Source organism: Sciurus vulgaris (assembly GCF_902686455.1).
Source record: "Sciurus vulgaris genome assembly, chromosome: 2".
Lineage (NCBI taxonomy): Eukaryota > Metazoa > Chordata > Mammalia > Rodentia > Sciuridae > Sciurus > Sciurus vulgaris.
Window position 1 is genome coordinate 50188136 of NC_136462.1, and position 25706 is coordinate 50213841.

Genomic DNA, 25706 nt, shown 5'->3' on the forward strand with positions numbered 1-25706 from the left:
CCATGTACCCCCCAGGTCTGACCTGAAGCACCTATTTATTGAATCCAATCCATCAATTGTAAACTATGTCATTTGTTTTTGGTACCAGCAAGAACAAAATGATATCAATTAAATGACATAATGCTTTCTTACAATTTACATTTTTTAAATAATTTAGAATCAGAGAGGTTTTAAAAATACCCAACATTTTTGTGCATACATGAAAAGAGAAATGTAAAGTCATTAAATTAGATAAATCATTAAGATTTTTCCCAAGTCTTCACATTCAAAATCCAACTCTTCAGAATCGCTTTTCCCTCCCTGGTTGTTGGTGTGTCACACTTTACCATGATCATGAGCATCGATAATACGCGACTTCTTACAAGAGGGCTACACTACTTTCTCCCAAATTTCTTTCAAGACACTGGCACCCTATCTGCAAGAGGTGAAGCATATGAGTGGGAGGGTCGAGCTATTCATGGCAACCACAATTATAAAATGGTAACCCATTTTTAGAGATTGTGTCTTAGCATTGATGAAAAATATATTGGTTAGGAAGAAAATACTGTTGTTAAACTAATTTGTATTGAGTTATAAATGAGTAGCCCCAGATTCAGTGGGACTAGTTTTTGTTTTGTTCAGTTTTGTTTTTTGATGATAAACTTCTTGGACCTATGTATGAATATTTTCCATCAAATTTGAAAAATATGTTAGGCATTATTTCTTCAAATATTTTTCACTTACTCTTTCTTGGAATCTCAATTACATATATACCACATCACTTGGACATTGTCACAAAGGACATTGAGTCCTTGGCCAGTTTAAAAAATATATTTTAAATTTGATTTTTTTCAGAGTGACTTTAGGTCTACAGAAAAATTTTTGAGTGGAAAAAATGGAGTTCTCACACATCTCCTCTTCCTCTGTATACAGTTTCAGCTGTTATTAACAGTTAGTTTGATGAATTTGTTAAAATTGATAACCCAGTGTTGATAAATTAAACTGAAGTCCATAGTTTACATAAGGGTTCAGACTCTATGTTGTGCATTCTATATGATAACATATCCACATTACATTATTATAGAGCATAGTTTTACCACCCTACGAATCTGAGCTCCACTATTCATCCCCCCTTTTCCCCTAACTCCTGGAAGTCAGTGATCCTTTAAATGTCTCCATAGTTTCACCTTTTCCAGAATGTCCTAAGGTTGGAATTGTACAATCTTTTCAGATTGTTTTCTTTCACTCAGAAATATGCATTATAAATTTGAATGTAAATTTAAACCTTCTACATATAATTTTTTTTCTTTTTCTGGCTCATTTCTTTTTATCATTAAATAATATCCTACTGTCTGAATGTTCCACAGTTTATTTTTCCATTCGCCTATTGATAGTAACTTCCAAGTTTTGGCAATTATAAATAAACCTGCTATGGACATTCACATGTAGATTTTTGTGTAGGCATAACATTTTCAGTTCCTTTGGGTAAAATACTCATCTTCACAAGATGCAGTTCTCTTGAATGTCAACTGAGTACCTGGGGCTAGTGAGGTCTGTTCCCTCTAACTGACTAGAACCTCAGTGCAGCCCAGCGCTATGTAAGCTCAGGGTCTCTGCCATAGTTTTTGGACCAACTTGAGGACCATGACCCTGTGTATGCACAGCTTAGAATTCAGCAAAAACTCCAGTGGGAACATTGTGCAGATTGCAAGATTATCTTCTTTGTAGTTTCATTCTTTCTCAGAAAATATCATTCACTTCATCTACATTCATTCATCCATTTGCCCCACTCCTATTTTATTTTGAAGTGTATACTAGCAATCATATCATTTCACCCACAAATATTTCAGTATTTATCACTAACAAACAAGTTTTTAAAATATATAGTCACACAGTCATCAAGAATACAAGCAATAGTAAATGCTGGAAAGCATGTAGAGAAAAAGGAACATTTCTACACTGTTGGTGGAATCGTAAATTAATACAATCACTGTGTAAATCTGTATACAGTCTCCTCAAAAGAGTAGGCATGGAACCACCATATGATCCAGCTGTACCACTCCCTGGAATTTACCCCAAAGAATCATGTACAATGATGCATGTTTATAGCAGCACAATTCACAATAGCCAAACTCTGGAACCAGTCTAGATGTCTATCAATGGATAGATGTTGTTATGGTTTGGATATGAAATGTCCCCCAAAAGTTCACGTGTGAGATAATGCAAGAAGGTTCAGAGGAGAAATGACTGGGTCATAAGAGTCTTAACCCGACCAGTGATTTAATCCCCTGATAGAGATTAACTGGGTGGTAACTGAAGTAGAGTGTGGCTGAAGTAGATTGAGGCGTGGTTTTGGGTATATATTTTGTATCTGGAGAGTGGAGACTTCCTCTTTCTGCTTCCTGATGATGTGAGCTGCTTCCCTCTGCCACACTCTTCCGCCATGATGTTCAGCCTCATCTCGAGCCCTGAGGAATGGAGCTGGCCTTCTATGGACTAGGACCTCTGAAACCGTGAACCCTAAAATAAACCTTTCCTTCTAAAATTGTTCTGGTCAGATCCTTTAGTCACAGCAGTGAAAAAAGCTGACTAAAACAAATGAATATATATATATATATATATATATATATACACATATATATGAGCTTTATTCAGTCATAAAGAAAAATGAAATTATGTCATTTGTAGGAAGAAGGATGGAACTAGAGATCATTATGTTAAGCAAAATAAGACAAATTCAGAAGGTCAAAGGTCATATTTTTTCTCTCATATGTGGAAGCTAGAGAAGAAAAAGGAAAAGAAAGGCTGGGGAGTGATATTGGCCAAATTATATTGTTATACTGTGTGCATGCTTGAATATGTAATAAATCCCATCATTACGTACAACTAAACTACACCAATAAAAAATGTGGAAAGAAAAATAAAATATAGCCTCAATGCCATTATCATACCCTAGTAAATTCTTAAAATAATAATTTAAGAATGATTATAAATTCTTTAATTCTTATTATAATCACCTAAAGAATGTGTTCAATTTCCCAATCATTTCATGAACACCATAATTTTTGCAGTTTGTTAGAATCAGTATACAAATATTTATCAAGTACAATAAAGATAGAGGGAAATCAGGAGAGTTGAGTCATGGTGGGCCAGGCAGTATCGAGTTTCATGAAAGATGAGTCATTCAACCCTGACAAATGCTGCAGAGGCCTGTTGAGAAAAGGACTAAAATGTGTTGGCTGCGTTTAACAAGGTCTTAATAAGTTGCCCTTTGGTAGTGAGAAAGCGGGGAGGGAATGACCGGGTCCAGATTGCAGAGAATTGAAAGCTAAATGGAACTTGAAGACAAGGTTTAGATAAAGCTTTCAGGATTCCTGGCTATGAAGGGAAAGTGAAAGGTGATAAGCAGAGTGATATCATGGTTAAAATTGTTTTTCAAAGACAGGAAATTCACAGAGCATACTTAATGCTGCTGGGAAACAACAGAAAAAAATATGTTAAAAGGTGCTGAAGCAAGGTGCCAATGCCTGAAAGAAGGCTCCTGGGTATAGAGGGGATGGAAACCAGAACAGAGGAGGAAAGAGCTGGCATTACAGAAGCAAAGGCCTCTCTCTTCCACAGTGATAGAAGGGCAAACACCGGACAGATTTGATTGTTTGGGCTCAGGAATCCAGATGCAATCTGTTTGATGAACAGTAGAAGATGAGTTCAGGTACTGAGAATAATGGCAGGAGGTTATTATCAGTCAAGAAATGAGGATAAAATAGATTTCCTGGAGCACAGAAGGAGAGCAAAGAGGTTCTAGAAGTTGGCAGTAGTACTGAGGGCCCAGCTGTTAGAAAAAGACAAGATTGAGGCACCAACCTGTGCACTGGTGTGATTTTTCTCTTCAGTTACAATCAGGATCTAATTTATTTGTCACAAATCACAGTTTTTAAAAAAAAAAAAAAAAAAAAAAAGCTTAAGGAAAGTGAAGAGAATTCATTGTTTATTACTTGTGCCCTATTTGTTTGGTGCTCTTCAGATTTGATAACCACCTTTTAGAAATCAGGAGGAGGAAGTTCTTGAGTCAATGTTATTTTCCCTAAGAATAAGGCTAGTATTATCCATTCCCTGGTCAAATTTCCTAATTGTCTTATGAGCATCATTTTTACAGTTGGTTTGTATCATATCCAATAGGACCCATATGTTGCACTTCGTTGTTGATAAGGTTTTTTTTTTTTTCTTTTTTTTTTTTTTTTTTTTTTTGAGGTAGTCAGGTTGGGTATTGAACGCAGGGCCTTGCACATGCATGCCAGGCAAGTACTATACCACTGAGGTACATCCCTAGCCCATGATGGGGTTCTTAAACTTTCAGTTAGTCTGTAACAGTTCCCCTTGCAGGTCTTTTGTCCTGTAAAGCTGTCCCCATTCTGGATTTGTGATTTAGGTGTGTAGGTGGTGCTTTGAATTTCCTGCTGCATTGCATTAGGAGGCTGGCTCAAGGCCTCATTGTCTTGATCTTTGTGATATTAAGGTTGCTCTGTAGATTTAGGTATTGTTAGACTAATTTATCCATTAAAACATTTACCTTTCACCTTCTAACCTTAGCAGTGAAGATTCATTATTTCATTTAGGAGTTACAAATGGATGAAATTTAATTAGGAGTTGGGTTATATTTTAATCAATTTTAATTAATTCCTCCTGCAAATATTAGTTGGAATTTAACTCACACAGGGAAGCAGAATGAATGCTTATGTCTATCCCTTTATTTATTTATAACACAACTTCATTTCCCATTTTTAAAGGGAGTAAAAAACAAAACAAAACAGAAACCAACCAAAATTTGGCTAGTTTATTGGTCTTAGATGCTGCTGGGTGAAACAATGGTTATAATAAAGGGTTTACAAAAGTATACTCTCAGAAAAAAATCATAGATCAGCAGAAATCACAGAAATAAGTGAAATGAGATCTTATAAAATGAAGTTCAGATTAATTAGTGGTACAGACTTAAGTTATTGCTAAAACAGGAAATGGGAAATTAGAAAAATAAAGAGACTCAGCACAGTGTCCAACTCATGATATTAATCCACCAGATGATGTTTATGTTTATTTTCTTGAGAAATTCATATTAATTAACAGCAAGACATATTCTCCAAGTATTTTATTTATGGATTGCTATGCATTCTTCCAGGGTTTTTTCTCCCTCATAACAAGATTACAGTTGAAACTCTTGAACATCTTGATTCCTATAGAGTTTTTAAGTGGACAGTGAACCCTTATTTGGCACAAATGTCTGGTATCTGAGCATGCACAGAACAAGACACAAAGCCTTCTTAACACTCAAAGAAATGAAAACATTAGATAGTTGCAGCCCAAATTCCAAAGATGTTCACTGAAAATATGCATGTGTACAAATCTTATTTTTAGCAATCTATATTACAACTCTTGGCTGGTATGACTACTTTTAATTTCAAATTACTTTTTTTTTGCTACAAAATGAGCAAAATATCAAAACCAAAGTTTTCCAAATTATGTTATTGTGCATGGACTAATATGAAACCATGAATCTCACTATTATGTATAATTATGATGCACCAATAAAAAAGTTTAGTGCTTACTAACTAAACTTTTGATCTGCTATTTCATCAGTCTAAAAATTACTCATGACATTAAAGATTTGTTCTACTCTGACATTTGATACAGAAACTGAAACAAGATATTGAACCATTTTAAGTTCTTTGAAACCACAATGTCTTCGTTAAATTTCTTTAAATTCTCTCTATTTATAAGTCACCTCAAGGAAAATTTAACTTGATATTCAAGTTAGAAACTTCCTAGTCAAGAGAATTTTGGGGGGATTTTTAACATGGTTACAAAACCTGACTGGAAATAACTCGCCTGCTAAAGGAGGATACTTGAAACTAACCAAACTCAAAGCACTGAGAGGATCAGAAAGAGAATTTTCAAAAGAAAAAACAGTTCTCCAGACATAGGTTGCTGAACAGAGAATCAACATTTCAGAAATGCTTGTAAATAATCCATTTGAAATGTACGAGTGACTTTTAACCTAAAAAAGAATGTCTTTATCAAGGAACTTTGGAACTTGACCAGTTTGAGTGAAAAATCACAGGAAAATGTCCAAAATTAATCATTCTAATTATTTTGAGGTTTCTTTAGAAAAATGTCAAATATTCTTATAATAAGTTCTATCATGAAAAAATAAAAAGTTTAATAAAGACAACACTATATCTAATATATATGTGTTCAAAAATAGAAGACATTTTATATATTGGTGCTATATGAAATCACTATTATTACAATTACTGTTTACTAATATACTATTGGCTGTAATTCAGAACTAGACCAGTGAGTATCTTGTGCATCCTTCACAGAAGCCCCAGACCATGGGCCAATCAGGCTGGAGGGGGCCATCCCTGCAACCAGAAAGTCTGGTTAGAAAAAAGAAATAAAGAAAAAACAAAAACAGACCAGAGAATGTGGGGGGCAGCAGAACACGAGTAGTGTTATTTGTGTTTGCTGATAACTTCTCAATTCTTTTTCTAACTGCATATATTTAAGTCAGTCCATTATATAATGATATTCCTGTTTTTTTCAATAATTAGATTTATACTGGTGTCTTCATTTGCTTGTGGAAAGTAAGAACTAACTCTTTGAGAAACTTAATTTGGCTCTCAGGGCTGTCCCTCCTCTTATATAAACAGAACAAAGTAATAAAAAGTGCAGCTTGAATTACAGCTCAGCTGAGGACTCACAGATTTAAGCAAGTTGCTTGACCTTTCTCAAGATCTTTAAAACTTGAGATTAATGTTGTCTATGTGTATTATCAGCCTGGAAGAAATAATATGGCCTTTCTTTGAGCATTTCAGAAAAAAATGTGCTAGTTGAATACAGAGTAAAGTAGAACTAGTACTTGATATCATCCATCCCCTTTTTTGGGTAAGCCAACCAGGTCTATAACTACACAATTTCTACTTTTTATCCAGATCTTGAAAATATGTCTAGTTAAAGTAACTTTATTCATTTTCTCCTCATAACAAATTTACTATGGTAAAAGACTATTAGAAAACAATTACCCTTTTGTAAGTATTTTTCAAACTTCTTTGCCTTTTAAAAATTAAATAATCCAAATACCATGATATTAAAACAAAATGCAGAAGAGTTTCCTACTATCCCTTGGAGGTTAGGAGCAGCTCCCCTGTTCTCCTGCTGTCTCCTTGTTGGAACTGGGAATTGCCTGCCTCTCTTTTTCTCTCTTGCAAAAGTTGCTTCTGCAGATTAGCATATCCTTACTTGAATCCCAGCAAGACTAAAGGTGCATAGGGGAGGAGAGGGGAGGAGAGGTCAAGCAGCTCTCCCAGCCTCCTGCAGGATCCCCCTCCACTCACCTTGGCTTTCTTGTCTTTACATTCTCTTCGATCCCCCTGGATTCCACTCCCAATTAACCTGTCCTTCTTCTTTTCCTGAAACACCAAATTCCCCTTCTCCTCATCCCAAAGCCATACCAGCCTATGAGACATTCCTGTGCTGGCCAAAATCTGGGCTCTGTCATGGGCTGAATCATGGGTGCTCCAAATTCAATAACTCAGAATGTGACTTTATTTGGAATTAGGGTCATTAAAGATTTAGAAAATTAAGATGAGGTCATACTGGAGTTGGGGTGTCCCTAACCCAGCACAACTGGTATCCTTACAAAGGGGGAGATTTGGACACAGAGACATACATGAACAGGGAGAACACCATGTGAAGAAACACAAGAGAAGATGACCATCTACAAGCCAAGGAATATGTGAAGCCACTAGAAACTAGGAGAGAGGCCTGGCCAGATCTTTCCCTCAGAGCCCTGAAAAAGAACCAACTCTGATGACACCTTGATTTTGAACTTGTAGCTTCCAAAATGGAAACAGTAAATTTCTACCATTTCAGCCATCCAGTCTGCAGTTCTTTGTTATGGCAGAGCTAGCAAACTGTTACAGGACTCTTCAAATCAGTGTTCTTTAGACACTCAAGATGTTTATTGGAGAGAAGGCAATGTCAGCTCCCACTGAAACAGGATTCATTTGCGTTTCCCCTGTGGTGGAATAGGCTTGCACCTTAATGCAAGTTTATTTGGAGGATTTTTAAAATTTTTAAAATTTTACAATTTTCTCATAAAATGAACACCTCCTGGAGTGGACCGGATGCCCAACTGCTAACTCAGCTCTTTCCATCCCAAATGTACTGTCTCAGGGTTCTGCACTTAGGAGCTATTTGACCTTGGATTAGTTTACATCAAATCTCCTTTTTTTGGAGTTAGAGATGAATGCACTTTTAGTGTTTTTTGTAGAATTATGACTTTTTAAAAAAAAAAAAGATTATCTTGGGTATCAAGATAATCTTTGAAGCTTGTAAAGACACCAATGATTGGGTTCCAGTCCTGGAGTTTTGAGTTAGAGTGTGGAGTTGGGGACAGCCCTTGGCATTTATTAAAAGCACCCCCAGGGGTCATCATGCATAACAAGGGTTGGCACTACAGGCACCAAATGTGAGGCCCTTTGTCCTTCTCTAACTAATCTAAAGAGAGTAAATCAAGGCATGAAGAAGATAATACCGCCATTGTGGTTTTATTCCAGGCTACTTTCCTTTGGCTATTAATACAAAGGTGGTCTTTAACAAATCTTAAAAGGCCTATATGTTCCCAGAAGAAAGGGAAGAAATAGTAGGATTACTGTTGTACAGAAAGTAGAAAAACCAAAGACGTGGGTGAGAAACAGGTGTGGGCAGTGCACAAGCAGGCAGTGCTGCAAACCAGTGAGCACCACCAGAGGCAGCCCTGTGGAGAAGGAGAAGCCATCACGAAGGGCCAAGACTGGTCACAGACAATAGTCCCTAACCCTGAACGATGTACCCATGACCTGCTTTCCAGAGTGGGCGTCGGGGAGAGCATGAGGAGCGCCAGTGTTTGGTGATGGGATAGCACTTTCTATGCCTCTCTCCCAACCCTCCCTCCCCATCTTTATCCCCACTTTTGATCAGGATGCACTTTTGGTCAAGAAGGGTCATCACGGATACGGTGTGGGGCGTGGGCAGGGTGGGCTGCAGGTGAGGCATGGTGCAGTGTGTTGCGGTGGAGATGAGGCTCTTCTTATGGAGGCCTGGGAGAGCACGGAGGGGAAGCAGGGAGAGAGGGAGGTTGGATAATGTGTATGGCAACACAGTTTTATAGGAGGAATACGGTCCAGCCTTGTACAGCACAGTGGGGTGACTGTGGTTCCAGACAGCCATTATGTAGTCTATAAAGAACTAGAAAGGAGGAACTCAAAATCTTCTAGCATAAAAAAGAAATGATAAGGAGATAATGATGTTAATGACCCTGATTCGATCAGTACATACTGAGTACACATATTGAAATATCCTACTATACCCCCATAAATATGTACAAGTATTACATATTCATGAAAAGAAAAAGTAAATGATAATTTAAATTTTCTTAATTTTATAAATTAAAAATTTTAATTTTGAGATCATTATAATTTCACATGCAGTGGTAAGAAATAAGAGAAGAGTCCTGGGTTGGGTCCTTTACTGTTTCCCCAAAGGTATAACATCTTGCAAAACTGCGGTGTAATATCAGAACCAGGATATGACACTGATAGAGTCAAGATACGGAACATTTCCACCACCTCAGGATGGCTCATGTGCCCTTTTATAACCACCCACTTCCCTCCCACACTCACCTTCTCATCTTCTCATCCATTCCTGGTAACTACTCATCTCTTCTCCGTTTCTATAATTCTGTCATTTAAAAAAATGTTATAGAAACAGGATCACACACTTTTATAATATATATTTTAAAAAGACTTTTGAGATTAATTATTTTCACTGAGCATAATTCTCTAGAGATTCATTCAGGTTGTGGCCTATGCCAATCAGTTCTTCCTTTTTATTGCTAAATAGTTTTCTAGTTAGTTTAACCAGTCATTCACAGAAGGACGTCTAGGTTATATTGTCTTTTTTTTTTCTGACAATTATAAATAAAGCTGCTGCAATCATTTGCGTCCAGGTTTTTGTGTGAACTAACTCTTCATTTTTCTGGGATAAATGCCAGGCATGCAATTGCTGGGTGGTGTGATTGTTGCATGTTTAGTTTTTAAAGAAACTGCCAGAGTGTTTTCCAGAATGGCTGTGAGATTTGGTATTCCTGCCAGCAATGGTTGTACAATTGATTTGTTTTCTCTACATCCTCTCCAGCATTGGGTAGAGTGACTTATCTTTTATTTTAGCCATTTTGGTTAGTGTGGAGTGATATCCCAATGTGGATTTGATTTGCATTTTTCTCATGGCTAATGATCTTGTACATCTTCTCAAGAACTTGCTTGTCATCTGTATATTTTCTTCAGTGAAATGTCTTTTCATAGCTTTTACCCACAGATTGCTTTTTGTACTCTTGAGTTTTGAGACTTCCTTATGTTGTAGGTGTCAGTCTTCGTCAGATGCATTGCTTGTGAGTATTTTCACTCTGTGACTTGCTTTTCTTCCTCTCACCAGGGCTTTGTGGTGAGCTGTGAGAAGCATCGGTGGCTGGTTGGTGGTGATGGTCATGGTCAAGCCACTCCACTCCCCATTAGAATTCAGTCTTGGTGAGAAGATAAAACACAGACACTATGAGCTGTGGCTGGCAGTGGTGAGGTTTTGGGGAGTGAGGAGGGTCGGGAGAGTGTAGTGTTGATTGCGATGAGGTGGAGATAAGGCCATTATTACCAAGCTCTGGAGTTAAAATCATTTTTTTTTTAAAGATGCCCCTTACTATACACAGCATAATGCTCAGTTTTTAACAGAAAATGAAGATGAAAAACTACTATGAGTGAAGGGTATGTTTTCTACATTCTTTTTTTTTAATAATTTATTTATTTTGATTCATTGTAAACAAATGGGTTAAAACTTGTTTCTCTGGTTGTACATGAAGTAGAGTCATACCATTTATGTAATCATACATATACATAGGGTAATGATGTTTGTCTCAATCTGTTATTTTTCCTTCACCCCACCCCTTCCACCCCTCTTTCCTCTATAAAATCCATCCTTCCTTCATTCTTGTCTCCCTCCCACCCCACATTATGTATCATCATCCGTTTATCAGAGAGATCATTCGTCCTTTGGTTTTTTGGGATTGGTTTATCGCACTTAGCATGATATTCTCCAACTTCATCCATTTGCCTGCAAATGCCATAATTTTATTATTCTTTATGGCTGAGTAATATTCCATTGTGTATATATACACAGTTTCTTTATCCATTCATCAACTGAAGGGCATCTAGGTTGGTTCCACAATCTGGCTATTGTGAATTGAGCAGCTATGAACATTGATGTGGCTGCATCTCTGTAGTATGCTGATTTTAAGTGCTTTGGGTATAGGCCAAGGAGTGGGATAGCTGGGTCAAATGGTAGGTCCATTCCAAGCTTTCTGAGGAATCTCCATACTACTTTCCAGAGTGGCTGCACTAATTTGCAGCCCCACCAGCAATGTCTGAGTGTACCTTTTTCCCCACATCCTCGCCAACACCTGTTGTTGCTTGTGTTCTTGATAATCGCCATTCTAATTGGGGTGAGATGGACTCTTCGGGTAGTTTCGATTTGCATTTCTCTTATTACTAGAGATGTTGAACATTTTTTCATGTATCTGTTGATACATTTTTCCTCTTTCTTAAGCCTCCACTAACACAACCTGTGGATCCGAGAGGCTGAGGATGCCCCAACTTCAACCTGCCAGGAGGGAAGCAGAACACCCTGTGCCACTGTCCTGGGAGCAAAGCTCCGATGCCTCTGAGGAGAGCTGCAGACTTAGGAACCGAGAACCTCAAGGTTATTAACACCATGATTCACCTGTGTGGTGGCCTCCCGGTACCGCTTCTCCTGCTGGGTCAGCTGATTTGACAGGCCTGACACACATTCTCTTCTGTAAGCTCTTTACGTTTGTCTCGCCCTTTGTTTGTACACATACACATCATTTTGGGAACGATTCAAGTGAGCATTTCCCTCCGAGCTACTTTCATGCCTGGGTGTGAATGTTAGTTAATGCTTTAAAAGTCTGTGCTAATGGGTTCAGTGAAAACTACTCCAATCATGCAACAATGATTATTCTGGTTCCTCTCTATGATTCATTGCCAAGTCACAAAATAAAGAAAGAATGGGATTTATTTTATGTGAGAACCAATTCAAACTTGAAAATCCTGAGGTATGGACTGAGACTGTCAGCATGCTCAAATTCATCGTTTGCATATCTGAAATGGGAATACAGCATCATTTTGACCTGTTGGCCTTCATATTTGATAAACTTATGAGTAGCCTCTAAAACACATTCCATAACTTAACAAAATGTACTTAAATTCTCATTTTTGTGTTGTGCTTGATTAATAAACACACCAACCAACCTACTAACCCAGCCTAACTCTAAACATAAGTAAAGACAGGTAAGCAGATTTGGGACATGCAGACTCAATCCCTCAGTTAACTCTCTCAGGGCTACTTAATTTTTAGCTCTTTCTATGTGGGGCTGCAGGAGAAATCTGATTTGTATGGCTTTAAGTTAATATAACATTTATCCTTTCTTTAAAGAAAAATATTTGAAAATGCAAAATTCGAGCTTGGGCCCAGAAGCTTAAACTTCATTAGGGTGCTGCTAAATCTACCTTTGGTGTGTGGAAAACAGTAATGTGTTCCAGATGGTGTCTCAAAAATGCCCTGATTTGGGTTATTTTCTGCAGGTTGTTATCAAATGCATCTTGCATCATGAGGTGAATACCTCAGACTCTCTCTGTGGCAGTTTATTAGGCTAGTCTTTTAAAACCAACCAGGAATGTACCAAGAGCTTTTATATTCTGACTATTTTGCTGAAGAGTATCCTGAGCCGAATAGACTCTATCTTATTTTCTATAGTCTTTCTTATTTATAATCCTTTCATTAAAAATATTCAATAATGTTTTCCTTCAATAAGGAAGTTCATAGCTATGCTAGTAAGAGTAAAGAATCAAAGGACACTCGAATGAAACTAGAAGACAGACATTTGAAGCTTCCCAACACAAAGGAATGGTAAGTACTTAATGAGATGTAGAGCTAACTACCAGATCTGATACACACTGTGTACACATATTGAATTATCACACTGTACTCCATAAATATATGCAATTATTATGTGCCAATCAATATGTTAAAAAAATAAGTAAATAAGAACCTGGCATTGCTAACCACCTTATTACACACACACACACACACACACACACACACACCACACACACACACACACACACACACAACTTATCTTGATTTTTAAAAATATTTTTTCCTAAATCAAGCACAGTAAGACAAATACCACATGTTCTTACTTGTATGTGGAAGCTAGAACATTGATTTCAAAGAAGTAGAGAGTACAATAGTGGTTACCAGAGACTGGGCAGGGGGTTGGGAAGGGAGGGAAGGCTGGAGAGAGTGTGGTTAACTGTCACAGGGGAGCAGATGGATAGGAGGAATAACTTATAATCTTCTAAAAAATAACTAGAGTTGATTACAATTAACTGAGTATATCCACTTAGTAGAAAGAATTTCAAATTTCTCAACATAAAGAGATGATAAATGTTCAAGGTGATGGATAGACCAATTACCCTGATCTGATCATTACACACTATATGCTATATTGAGATGTCACTTTGTAACCACATAAATAGGTACAATTACTATGTGTCAAAAAGAAATTTTTAAAATCAGAATTCTTCCAGCTGTATTGAGGTAAAATTGGTTTACAGAAACCTGTATTGATCATTAATTAATACAACTTGATGAGTCTTTATGTATACACTCACGTGACTATTGCTCCAGTCCAAGCACTAACCATTTCCATCACTTCCAGTCTAGCCTATACTCTCAAGTGACCTGCCCACTGTCACAGGACCAGGAACAGAGTCATCATCTTCTGACTTCTGAGTGGTTGGGAATTTTTTTGGGGGTGGGGGTGGGGAGGTAGGTTATTGTACTGTGAACCAAAAGGGGGGGGAAAGCAATTTTAAGGAAAATAAATCACTTTGAAGGCAAATTTGACCCTGAGTCTCTGGGAAAAATGTTTAATTTCTCTAAACTCAGTTTCTTCATCTGAAAAATGGAAATAATAGGACTTTCTCCTCGAGCTGCTGGGAGGGTTAAGTGAGGTGATGTACTCTCGTGTTGGCCTTTAACTGGAAGCATATGGGGATGACTGCCTTTGAGCTGTGTGTGCAAGATGTTAAATTCTCTAATTTTCTCATTAGCAAGGGATAAATAAGTCTGATGCTCTGGGCTGCATTTCTTCTGGGTCATCTAGCAATATTAACTTGAACTTCAGCTGTTGTTTTGTTGGGGCCTTTTCCTGCTTTCCCATTCCTATAGCGAGGGACATCGCAGACACTTTTCTCGGGAAACGGGTTTCTGTGCAATTGTGAAAACTACCAAACGCGCCTAACACACAGCGTGCAATAGTTTACCCTGGAAGGGGTGATGCCACCCTCAACTTTTAAAGCCTGAATTAAGGTATTCTTGAAGCAAGTGTGTACTGATGTCTACTGTGTATGCAGCACTCCTTGTTTTGGACTAGGAGTCCATGGGTGAGTCACACTGGTAAGCTCCAGTTTTAATGGAGCTAAGGATCTATCTCAGGCTGTAGTGATTCAAACTGGCGTCAGTTAGTAATGTGAGGCTTGGAACCTGTAACTTACCTAATTTCTTACCCAAAATTTGCCTCATTGACATATGACACAAAGGGTCTGCATGCATGCTTGTGTGCTCCTTGTTAATGAGCCCTCCAAGGGAGGAACACTGTGGAAAATTTAGAGGTTAGGTTATGAAACCTCAGGATGGGAGACTTTTTTTAAAAATTATTTTTAAAAAGTTTTTTACAGACTGCATTTTGATTCATTGTACAGAAATGGGGTACGTCATTTCGTTTCTGTGATTGAACATGATGTAGATTAATACCATTTGTGTAATCATACATGTACATAGGGTAAAGATGTCTGTCTCATTCCAACATTTTTCATACCCCACCTCCCTCTCATTTCCTTCTATATAATCTAAAGTTCCTCCGTTCTTCTCTCATCCCTCACCCCCCATTATATATCATCATCCACTTGTCAGGAAAAACATTTGGCCTTTGTTTTTTTGGGATTGGCTTATTTCACTCAGCATGATATTCTCCAATTCTATCCATTTATCTGCAAATACCATATTATTCTTCTTTATGACTGAATAATATTCCATTGTGTATATATACCACGGTTTCTTTATCCATTCATCTGTTGAAGGGCATCTAGGTTGGTTCACAATCTAGCTATTATGAATTGAGTTGTTATAAACATTGATGTGACTGCATCACTGTAGTATGCCGATTTTAAGTCCTTTGGGTATAAATCGAGGAGTGGGATAGCTGGGTCAAAAGGTGGGTCCATTCCAAGTTTTCTGAGGAATCTCCACACTGCTTTCCAGAGTGGCTGCACCAATTTGCAACTCCACCAGCAATGTAAAAGTGTGCCTTTTTTTCCCCACATTCACACCAACATCTATTATTGTTGTGTTCTTGATAATAGCCGTTCTAATTGGAGTAAGATGAAATCTTAGAGTTGTTTTAATTTACATTTCTCTAATTACTAGAGATGTTGAACACTTTTTCATATATTTGTTAATTGCCTGTATGCCTTCTTCTATAAAGTGTCTGTCCAGTTCCTTGGCCCATTTATTGATTGGGTTCTTTGTATTTTTGGTGTCAAGTTTCGTAAGTTCTTTATAAATTTTGGAGACTAGTGCTCTATCTGAAGTGCATGTGGAAAAGATTTTCTCCCACTCTTTGGGGTCTCTTTTCACATTATTGATTGTATCCTTTGCTGAGAAAAAGCTTTTTAGTTTGAGTCCATCCCATTTATTGATTCTTGCTTTGATTTCTTGTGCTTTGGGAGTCTTATTAAGGAAGTCTGATCATAAGCCAGCATGATGAAGATTCAGGCCTACTTTGTCTTCTATTAGGTGCAGGGTCTCTGGTCTAATTCTTATGTCCTTGATCCATTTTGAGTTGAGTTTTGTGCAGGGTGAGAGAGAGTGGTTTAATCTCATTTTATTGCATATGGATTTCCAGTTTTCCCAGCACCATTTGTTGAACAGGCTATCTTTTTTCCATTGTATGTTTTTGGCTCCTTTGTCTAGTATGAGGTGACTGTATTTATGTGGGTTCGTCTCAAGACAGGAAACTTAAGTTTGGTAAAGGCTAGCAGAAACTGTCCAAGCAAGAGAGAGATTCAGCCTTGTTCCCTGAAGGCAGGAGGCTGGGTAGTGCCACATTTTATAACACTTCTAAGCGACTAGGCTAAATGCACATCCTTAATTCAAGAAAATCATCAGGTTGCTACAAAGATGGGCTGTAAGTACATTCCATTCATCATTGGCTAATAAGGAAGAAATAGACATGATTAAGGTGTTCTAGTTTAGGAGATTTAGTAAATAAATTATTATTTATCCCTGCAGTGGAATGCTAGGTAGTACCTAACATGGTGTTGTAGAAGAATATTTAGTGATGAACAAGAGTGGTCAGGAATCAGTAGCTGAATGATTAAAAGTAGATCCCAAAGCCAAAATGTTTGGATTGGGTCCTGGCTCCAAGTTACAATGGGTAAGCTGCTTATTTGGGAAGTTAGAAGAGTTAGGTAAACCATGTGGAAGAGCTTCTGGAACTTAAGAAACACTATGTAGGTACCAATTATTATTGTGATCATTGCCATGGACTGAATATGTCCCTGAAAATTCATATGCTTAAATCCTAACCCCCCAGTGTGATGGTACGAGGAGGTGGGGCCTTTGGAAAGTAATTAGGTCATGAGAATGGAATCCTAATGAGTAGGTTTAGTGCTCCCATAGGATGAGACTGAAGAGCTTGCCTCCTCTCTCTTTTGTCTGTTCTGTGAGGATATGGCCAGCTGCAAACCAAGAAATGGGCCCTCACAGGATATCAGATCTGCCAGTGCCTTGACCTTGGACTTCACAGCCTACACAACTGTGAGAAATAAGTGCCCACCAGCTCTACAACATATTTTTTTTTTATAGCAACCTGGACTAAGACAATCCTCCTTAAGAAAACCAGTAAGGTTTAAAAACATAGAATACCCTAATTAATCATGTATATTTATTTTTGCTCCTTTCAAAATTTCAAGTGAGATGGCAGTAAATGAATTTAAAAATAAAAGTCCTCATGGACAACAGGAAATTGGAGATGTAGTGCATATATATTTTGGACAAATGCCAGATGGATTAATGTTAAAGTCAATATTTGTCTAAAGTCAAGGCCAATACCAACTATTGCCACTGATTGAATTTCTGGTATATAAGACAAAACTGAAGTTTTTACAAGTTTTAATTATTTTCCAATTGTATTCAAAAAGTAAAACAGTCAAATATTGTAAATCTGACATTGTGTAAAAACTCAATTTCTCAGCACTGCCTGGGGTCACAGGGTTGCACGTTGGTAATACTAAAGAAGTTGCTGGCTTTGAACTGAGGTGGGTAGAGCAGCAAGGTATAATATGAATAGTAGTAGTAGTAGTTGTGGTGGTGGTGGTAGTATTTCGACTAGTGCCGTCACTATAGGATATTGATGATGGTGAGGTTATCAAACCTTTTTTTCCCTTTCTAATAGTAACTGCCTAGTAAAGTGTAATCTTCTCTTTGATTTCTGCATATTAAAACTTGATCAATGATGACGATGCAATTTCATTGACATGAATGATTAAATATCTTTGGAAACAGACAATATCACTAACCTCCTTCCTGCCTTCTTTTTATCTTGGGGAAGGAGAGAGTGAAGGAGAGACACTGAATGACTTATCACTTGAAAAATGTGGTCCTTATATTCTAATCTAGAAAAGTGGCAATGGACAGAGACGGTTGGCTTTGATTGTTTTAGGAAAAAATCCTCCTTGAGTTGCTATCTGTATCTCAATTTTTGTTGCATGCACCATAATTCTAGCAGCTATCCTGGAACAGAAGGCTATAGGGGACTTCATGACAAGTAACATATAAAAGATAACTGCCCTGTCAAGGCTCATCTGTTTGGTATCCTCTTGAGCATACTCCACAACACTATTTTGTCTATACACAAGTATTGAATTTTGGTTTGTGGTAGGTTTATTTTTAAAAATTCCTGGAATATATTATCCTCTGTCTTATTTTGTGATATGCTGATTCTGCATTCTGTATCAGACACCTGGACATGTCACATGTGATTACCTGTGGACCCTTGCTTCTACCATATTTAGCTAACAAGAGATTTTTGGGTCTCACATAACTACAATCACAGTAAATGTGACTGGAGAGATACTTATGTAATGGAAAATTCATGAAGAACTGGACTAAGACAATCCTCCTTAAGAAAACCAGTAAGGTTTAAAAACATAGAATACCCTAATTAATCATGTATATTTATTTTTGCTCCTTTTGTCAATATCAACATGACAGTCAGGATGGAAGCTGTGGATGGTTTAGTACATGGTGTGTGTTCACAGGTTTCATCAGTATGTTCTGAAAGTCACTACATCACTGAGCCAGTGAAGTGAAGAGAGAGGGAGTGGGTCCCTTTTGTCAGACTACTTCATCCCCATGTACCTGAATGCAGGGATTTGGAACTGCCTTGTCATGTGCTCATTACACTGTTGGTTTAAGATGAAGTGAAAACTGTTCAGTGTCAAAGAAGCTGTTTGAATAAAAACAAGTCTTAATATAGTGGGTCCCCTTATCCACAGGGGAGATGTTCCAAGACCCCAGTGGATGCCTGAAACTGCAGCTAGCACTGAATCCTGTATACATACCTATCATAAAGTTTAATTATAAATTAGGAATAGTAAGAGATTAACAATAATACCTAATAACACAGTAGAGAAATTATAACAACATATAGTAATAAATGTTTCTACTTTAAGGTCATTGTTAAGTAAAATAAGAATTACTTGAACACATGCACTGTGATACATCCAACCCTCCAACGTGAGTCTGACAATCAAGGTGACTGGCTGTGACGTGGCTAAGGGCAGTAGCATAGGCAAAGTGAATATGCTGGACAAAGAATGACTCACGTCCAGGGCAGAGCACAGTGGAAGCTGCAGTGGCAAGATTTCATCACACTGTTCAGAATCGCTCATAATTTAAAACTTATGTTGAGTTCTAGAATTTTCAGTCCAATATTTTTGAACTGTGACTGACCTTGAGTAACTAAAACCACAGAAAGGGAAACCACTGGTAAGTTGGAATTATAGTATTACTTTTCTAGGTAACATTTCCTGCCCAGTGAGACCAAACTCACCAAATGAATGCACCTTGTCTTTCTGGAATGAAATTTTGTACCTACAATACATAACTCAGGCAAATTGTAAAATAGTATTTTGCATTTAAATAGTTGGCAGTACATAGCAATCATTTTGCCAAGTTTTCATTTGAAATTTTGGCTTCTACAGACTCAAAATTATAAAGTGTTATAATTAAGGCAGTCATGAAAATTTGCTGTTTTGATGTTTGATGACTAGAAAAATTTGTTTGGCTTTTGTTATTTATTTGTTTGTTTGTTTGTTTATTTACACCAGGAATTGAACCCAGGGTTGCTTCACCACTGAGCCCACATCTCCAACCCTTTTATTTTTTATTTTGAGACAAGGTTTTGCTAAATTGCTGAGGCTGGCCTTGAACTTGCAATTCTCCTGCCTCAGTCTCTCAAACTGCTGGGGTTATAGGAGTGTACCACTGGGCCCAGGACTTTTTTATTATGAATGGATAAAATGTGACTTATATACATGCTGTATTCTAGGCTTTATGTTTTTCACTTTCTTGTAAAAATTTTAGATGGTGAAGTTAGTATTCAGTTTTCTACTCATTTTCACAAGATGTGACCATTATTCAAATAGCCTATTTTAATGAAAGGCTCATGACTTATATGAAATTAAATAGCAAAAAAGTAAATATGATTTCAAAAGTTATTTTGTCTAATATTACAGATGTCTGTGTACCAAACAATTCTACAAAAAGGATAATTATAAATAAATGTCTACTGCTTTCCACTATTATTTAAATTCTCATAGATATTTATTTCAAAAGGATCTATTTTATTTCATAATGTTCTTTAGTTAATGTGTTTTCTCTTAAAATTCATATTAACGTTAATCTATTTTCCTGTTTAACTTTTCATAATCATTAATTGTTGCAGTATTTTGATTTTGCAGTAGTAAATATTCATGTGTATTTTGGTGAGCAGAGAGAAACTCAGTATATGAAGTATATAAGAAAATCTGCCTCAGGTAGTGAATATTCAGATATTGACACAGGTCTTAATTACTAAGACTTGCTCATATTATTAAGATAATTAACCTCATTTGACATGATGACAAATTAGTCATTGATCATACACAGACAGGTTCAGAAGTGACAAAAATCACATTGAAATAAATGTTTGGCTTTTGACTTTTCAAAGGCCAGGACTAAAGCCAAAGTCTAACAGATAAACTTCAACCTTTCACTGGAGATATCTGGAAAATGGAAAATTCTGAGCGGGAAATGGAATAGAGTTATGAAGAGTCAGTAGCAGATGCTGAACGCACCCCATGTGACCACTTAGTAGACACATATTGATTAGTACCAACTTCTACTTCCACTCTTACTTGGCTACCATGAGACTTCTGGGTCTCACATGGTTAAAATCTCCATGTATCTGATGGAAGAAATATTTCTACAGTGGAAAAGCAGTAGAGGAATGCACTACCTAAATGCCTGCAGAGGATAGAAAAGGAGAAACATAAATAGCCACATGGTTTCTGAGAGAACCTGGACTTGGAGACATCTGCAGAACTGCAGAAGGTGGTGATGGGATGGGAAGCTGACAACAAGGAGATGGAGGTTGTCTACAGGTGGAGCCAACCCCCGAGTCTTTGCCCACCCTGCAGTGGAACAGATATTCCTCATTCCCCCATCTTAGTCCACCTACCATCTCAAGGAAATGGGACCTTTACTTGCTTCTTTGTAGAAGATGAGAAAGAAAAACTACAGAATTGTGAAATCTTGATATAGAGAAGTAGAAGACTGAGAGAAGAAAGTTTTTTTTTTTTTTAAGAATGCAGATGAAAAATGGTGGAATGAGACAGACATCATTACCCTATGTACATGTATGATTACACAAATGGTATGAATCTACATCGTGTACAACCACAGAGACGAAATGATGTACCCCATTTGTGTACAATGAATTAAAATGCAGTCTGTAAAAAATAAAATAAGTAAGTAATTTTTAAAAATGCAAATTATTATGGGTGTAGTGGTTCATACCTCTAATCCCAGTGACTCTGGAGGCTAGGACAGGAGGATCACAAGTTTGAGGCCAGACTGAACAATTTAGCAAGGCCCTAAACAACTTGATGAGACACTGTCTCAAAATAAAAAATAAAAAGGACTGGGGATGTAGCTCAGTGGTAAAATGGATTGAATCCCCAGTGCCTTCCCCCAAAGAAACCCCAGAAAAACAAACAAAAAGAATGCAAATTAAGTCAAAATCTTTTGAAAAATAGGACTCTATTGGTGATTAGGACCCTGCCTATCAACCCCCACACAGAGCTCCCTTCCCTTATCCTGCTTCCTGTGTCGGGCATAGATACTTTTCCCTAAAGGACATAACGAAGACACATTCCCTGGAGAAATGATGTTTAAGCACTGAAAGCAAAAATAACCAACATGGTTTTGGCATCATAATGAAAATAAAAATAACGGGGACAGAAGCAGACTTCAAATGGATCAGAAAACTTTCCTTTATTCCACAGTGAAGTCAATCCATCAGGAATGGGAGGGCTCATTTTCTGGGTGTGGAAATGGCCCCCTGGTTACAGAAGGAGTCTGAGTTTTCTAGTTTACGATGAGGGTGAATTAATCATTGGAGACCATGGACCGGCCGTTCACAGTCGGGGAACTGGTTGTGCAGATTAAAACTTTTCACTCAGGAAGGCAGCTGTAAAAAGTCTGAAACTCATTGTTACCAGGAGGGAGGGGGAGGGGGAGGGGGAGGAGAAGGAGAGAAGAGAAGAGAAGAGAAGAGAAGAGAAGAGAAGAGAAGAGAAGAGAAGAGAAGAGAAGAGAGAAAGAGAGAGCGCGCGCACGCGTTAGCGCTCAGATCCCTAGGGATGAATACTCAATGAATACTCAAATCCTGCCCATTGCTTTTCTCCTTCCTGTGGGATTCATTGTTCCCAGAATTTTGCTATGTGCTGCGCCTCCGTTGCACAATGGGGGAAGATTTGCAATGGGGGAAGATTACAGTCCAGAGCTCAGCATTCAGTATCCGCCTCCTCCCTTCAGGGCCATCCCTGGGAAAGGATTTTCTGGGAGAGGTTTAATATTTAATATTTAGCTAATTTCCTTCCCGCCTCCTGAGCCCCACTGTGTTTCCATTGTTCCTGGGGGCTATCTTGTAGGAATATTATTTTCCATAACCCTTCAGACAATGACCACTGGGATCCCCAAATAAAAGCAATGTGTTTTAGTCAATCACCTCACAGTAAAGCCCACTAATGGGTAATCTTGACTCTCACACACGGTTCTTAGCTAGCTCTTCAAGTCTTGTTCTTCAGTATCTTTTTCTTTCTTTTTTTTTCTTTTCTTTACATATGCTAAGTAAATGCTCTACCAATGAGCTACACCTCCTGCACAGGCCTTTCTTTTAAATATGGAGTCAGCCAAAAATACCTCAAAGGAAATGAAAGAGAATACAGAAAGAAAAAGAAATGGAGAAAGTCCTCAGCGGATCACAGGTGCTTTATTAAGCAGCCGAGGGGCACATTTTCAAGAGGGAAAATGGTGGTGAGCTACAACAGGGTCTGGGTTTTATAGGGATTAGCAGGGTCTTGGGAGGAATTTTGGTGGTGGGCTCATTTAAGGCAGGGCGGGAGGATGGGTAGGGGGACCCTTGTAGATTGGGGAAGTTCCCTGGGGCCTATTTTCCATATCCTTCTGAACCCAGGCATTTGAGGAAAGACTCCACCAAACACAATCAAAACAAGCAGAACAAGAACTCAGGAGAGACACAGTAATGCAGAAAACTTTTTAAAATTCGTGTCTTCAGAAAGGTAGAAGAGACTGTTGTATCCATGAAATGAGAAGTAGATAATCTAAGACAAAACAATTAGATAATGGGACTATATTAAAATATTGAATGTTCCAAAGATTGTTTGGAAGATAAAGCTGAGGAATTTTTCCAGAATGTAATATAAGATGTTAAAGAAATGAACAATAGGAACCCAAAAATATGACAATGAAAGATCATTAAAGTTTCAACATTCGGGGAGAGAGAATAAAAAATATAGGTGGAAAACTTATCGAACAATGATCATGAGAGTGAAAGGACATGGGTTTCTAGATTGAAATGGTCCACAAAACGTCCGATGCAAAAGACCTAGCCAAACTCCAGTACCACGACATTTAAGGGAGGGGGACTTAGCTCAGAGACAAAGCATTTTCCTGAATTTGTGCGGCCCCTGCCTCCATCACCAGCACTGCAAAACAAAAACAAGTAAACAAGCAAACAGCACCATAAATCAAGAGAACATCCTAAAACATTTTATATGTGGGGAAAATACTACAAACAAATCAACAATAAATTGCACAGCAAGGGCTAGAAATTAGGACAGTATCAGCCTTTAAAGTATCAACATCAGCAAGTTAACAGCAATGGAAAGATGCTTTCAAAAATCTCAGTGACAAGTGAGGTAGAACTATCTACCTATGAAGCCAATGTGAGGGTGCAAACAATTCTTGGTTATGCAAAAATTCAAATTATCCCCTCTCATGTACCCCTTGTCAGGAAGCTGCTGGAGGAAGTAGCCAGGGCAGAAGGGAGTGGGGTTAGAATATCTAGAATATCTTCCTCAGCAATTTTTTGTGGAGGGGACCGTGGTTTGGTAGACACTGTAACTGGCATATCTAATTCACCATCCATTGGTCCAGACCATTACAGTCCAGTATAGAGGTAATGTGAATGATAGAATTTACACTTTCTGGTAACTATGTTTTAAAAAGTAAAATAAAATTGGTGAAGTTAATTGTAATAATATACTTTAAACCAATCTATCAAAAATATTATAATTTCAACATTAATCAATATAAAAATTATTGAAGTAGTTTAGTTTTGTCTTCAGAGCAAGTGTTCACAATTGGTTATGTATTTTACTCTACAATGTACTTCAATTTAGACTAGCTACAGTTCAAGTGCCCAAAGGCCACATGCAGCTAGTGGCTATCATATTAGACAGTATACTCTGGGTTACTTTATTTATTAGTTGGTTGACGCCAGATGAAACATAGCAAATAAAACCTTGGGAAGAGTAGGAAACAAAACAGGCATATTTTAGTGGAGGATGGAGTGTTACAGTTTGGATCTGAAACATCCCCCAAAATTCATGTATTGAATGCTTGTTCCCCAACTGGTGGTGCTATTGGGAGGTGGTAGAAACTTCAGGAGGTGAGAGGTCTTGATGGAGGAGGTGGGTCACTGGGGGCATGCCTGGAAGGGTCTGTCGGGATATCTTGTCCCCAGGCCCCCCTTTCTCTCTCTCTCTCTCTGTCTCTCTTTCTCTCTCTCTCTTTTTCTCTGTCTCCCTCCTGAGGTGACATGCTTTACCACATGCTCCTAACACCATGATATTCTATTTCACCTCAGGCCCAGAAACAATGGAGCCAGCTGACCATGGACTAAAACCTCTGAAACTGTGAGCCAAAATAAATCATCTTCCGTTTCAGTTGTATATATCAGGTATTTTGTCAGAGTGATGAAAAACTGACTAACACAAAGGGGTAGATAATAGTGGGAGAGTACAAAACAATAGGATGCTCAGATAGGTGCCCAATCAGAAGGTCTGGAAATACAGATGGATTCAGATCAGTGGTACCAATTGCTAAAACAAGGGACTACAGGAAGAGAAGGTCTTTCTACTTGGTCAAAACTAATACTTCCTTTGATACTCTGACTTCTAATCTATACATCTCTTCAGGGAGCTTTTCCCTAGATTCTAGATTTCTTCCTCATCTTTAACCTCACCTTCTTGCTCCTTGTTCATACCCATCCCTTCTCCAGCTGCTCTTTCCCTACAGCCCCACTCCATTCCACATTCCACACAACTCTTTCTTCATTTCCCCAAAAGTCAATTGACAACCAATCATGGCCTATTACAGACATAGTCAGATATATTGAGGACCACAATGCTAACTGCTGCTCAAGAAAGGAAACAAGTGTTGAATGTTAGGCATTATCATTGCAAAATATTTGGATTGATATTCCACCCTGCGGCCCCAGAAACTTTCTCTTTGGCCTTACCTACTATCTTCTGCCATGCCTCTTGAGCTGCTTTTTCCATTCTTCTATCCAGTTATCTGAGCTCTACTTCCAAATACATGCAAAGCATTATAGTTTTATCCCCCACTTCCAAGTAAGGTTTTGATCCTGGCTTTGCATACATAAAAATCCAATTTTAGCTCGGCTAAACAAGGGGTTGTTTACTCTATGACTTTATCATGAAAAAAAAAAAAAATACAAAGAATTGTCAGAAGCTTTGAAACTCCAGTTGTTCTTTAATATAATCCAGGATCAAATTTCTTGGCACAGATGCTACCCTTTAAGACCCCTGGAGTATGGAGTTTTTTCCTTCTTACAAATGGATTTCTTATAC

General features: G+C 37.9%; 1 protein-coding gene across 2 annotated transcripts in view; it reads left to right on the top strand.

Moving 5' to 3' along the window:
* LOC306649970 (uncharacterized protein) overlaps nucleotides 1–25206 on the top strand; it is a 72024-nt gene extending 46818 nt beyond the window's left edge. Inside the window, exons 3-4 of one of the 2 annotated variants that reach the window (XM_079121547.1) lie at nucleotides 11668–11820; nucleotides 24701–25206. In XM_079121547.1, coding sequence (XP_078977673.1) covers nucleotides 11668–11820; nucleotides 24701–24753 — 206 coding nt within the window. In that variant the 3' untranslated portion in view covers nucleotides 24754–25206. Of the gene's footprint in view, nucleotides 1–11667; nucleotides 12808–24700 lie in introns of those variants that run through there. The other variant, XR_013760755.1, reaches the window with a different exon arrangement.
* The last annotated feature ends 500 nt before the right edge of the window (nucleotides 25207–25706 follow it).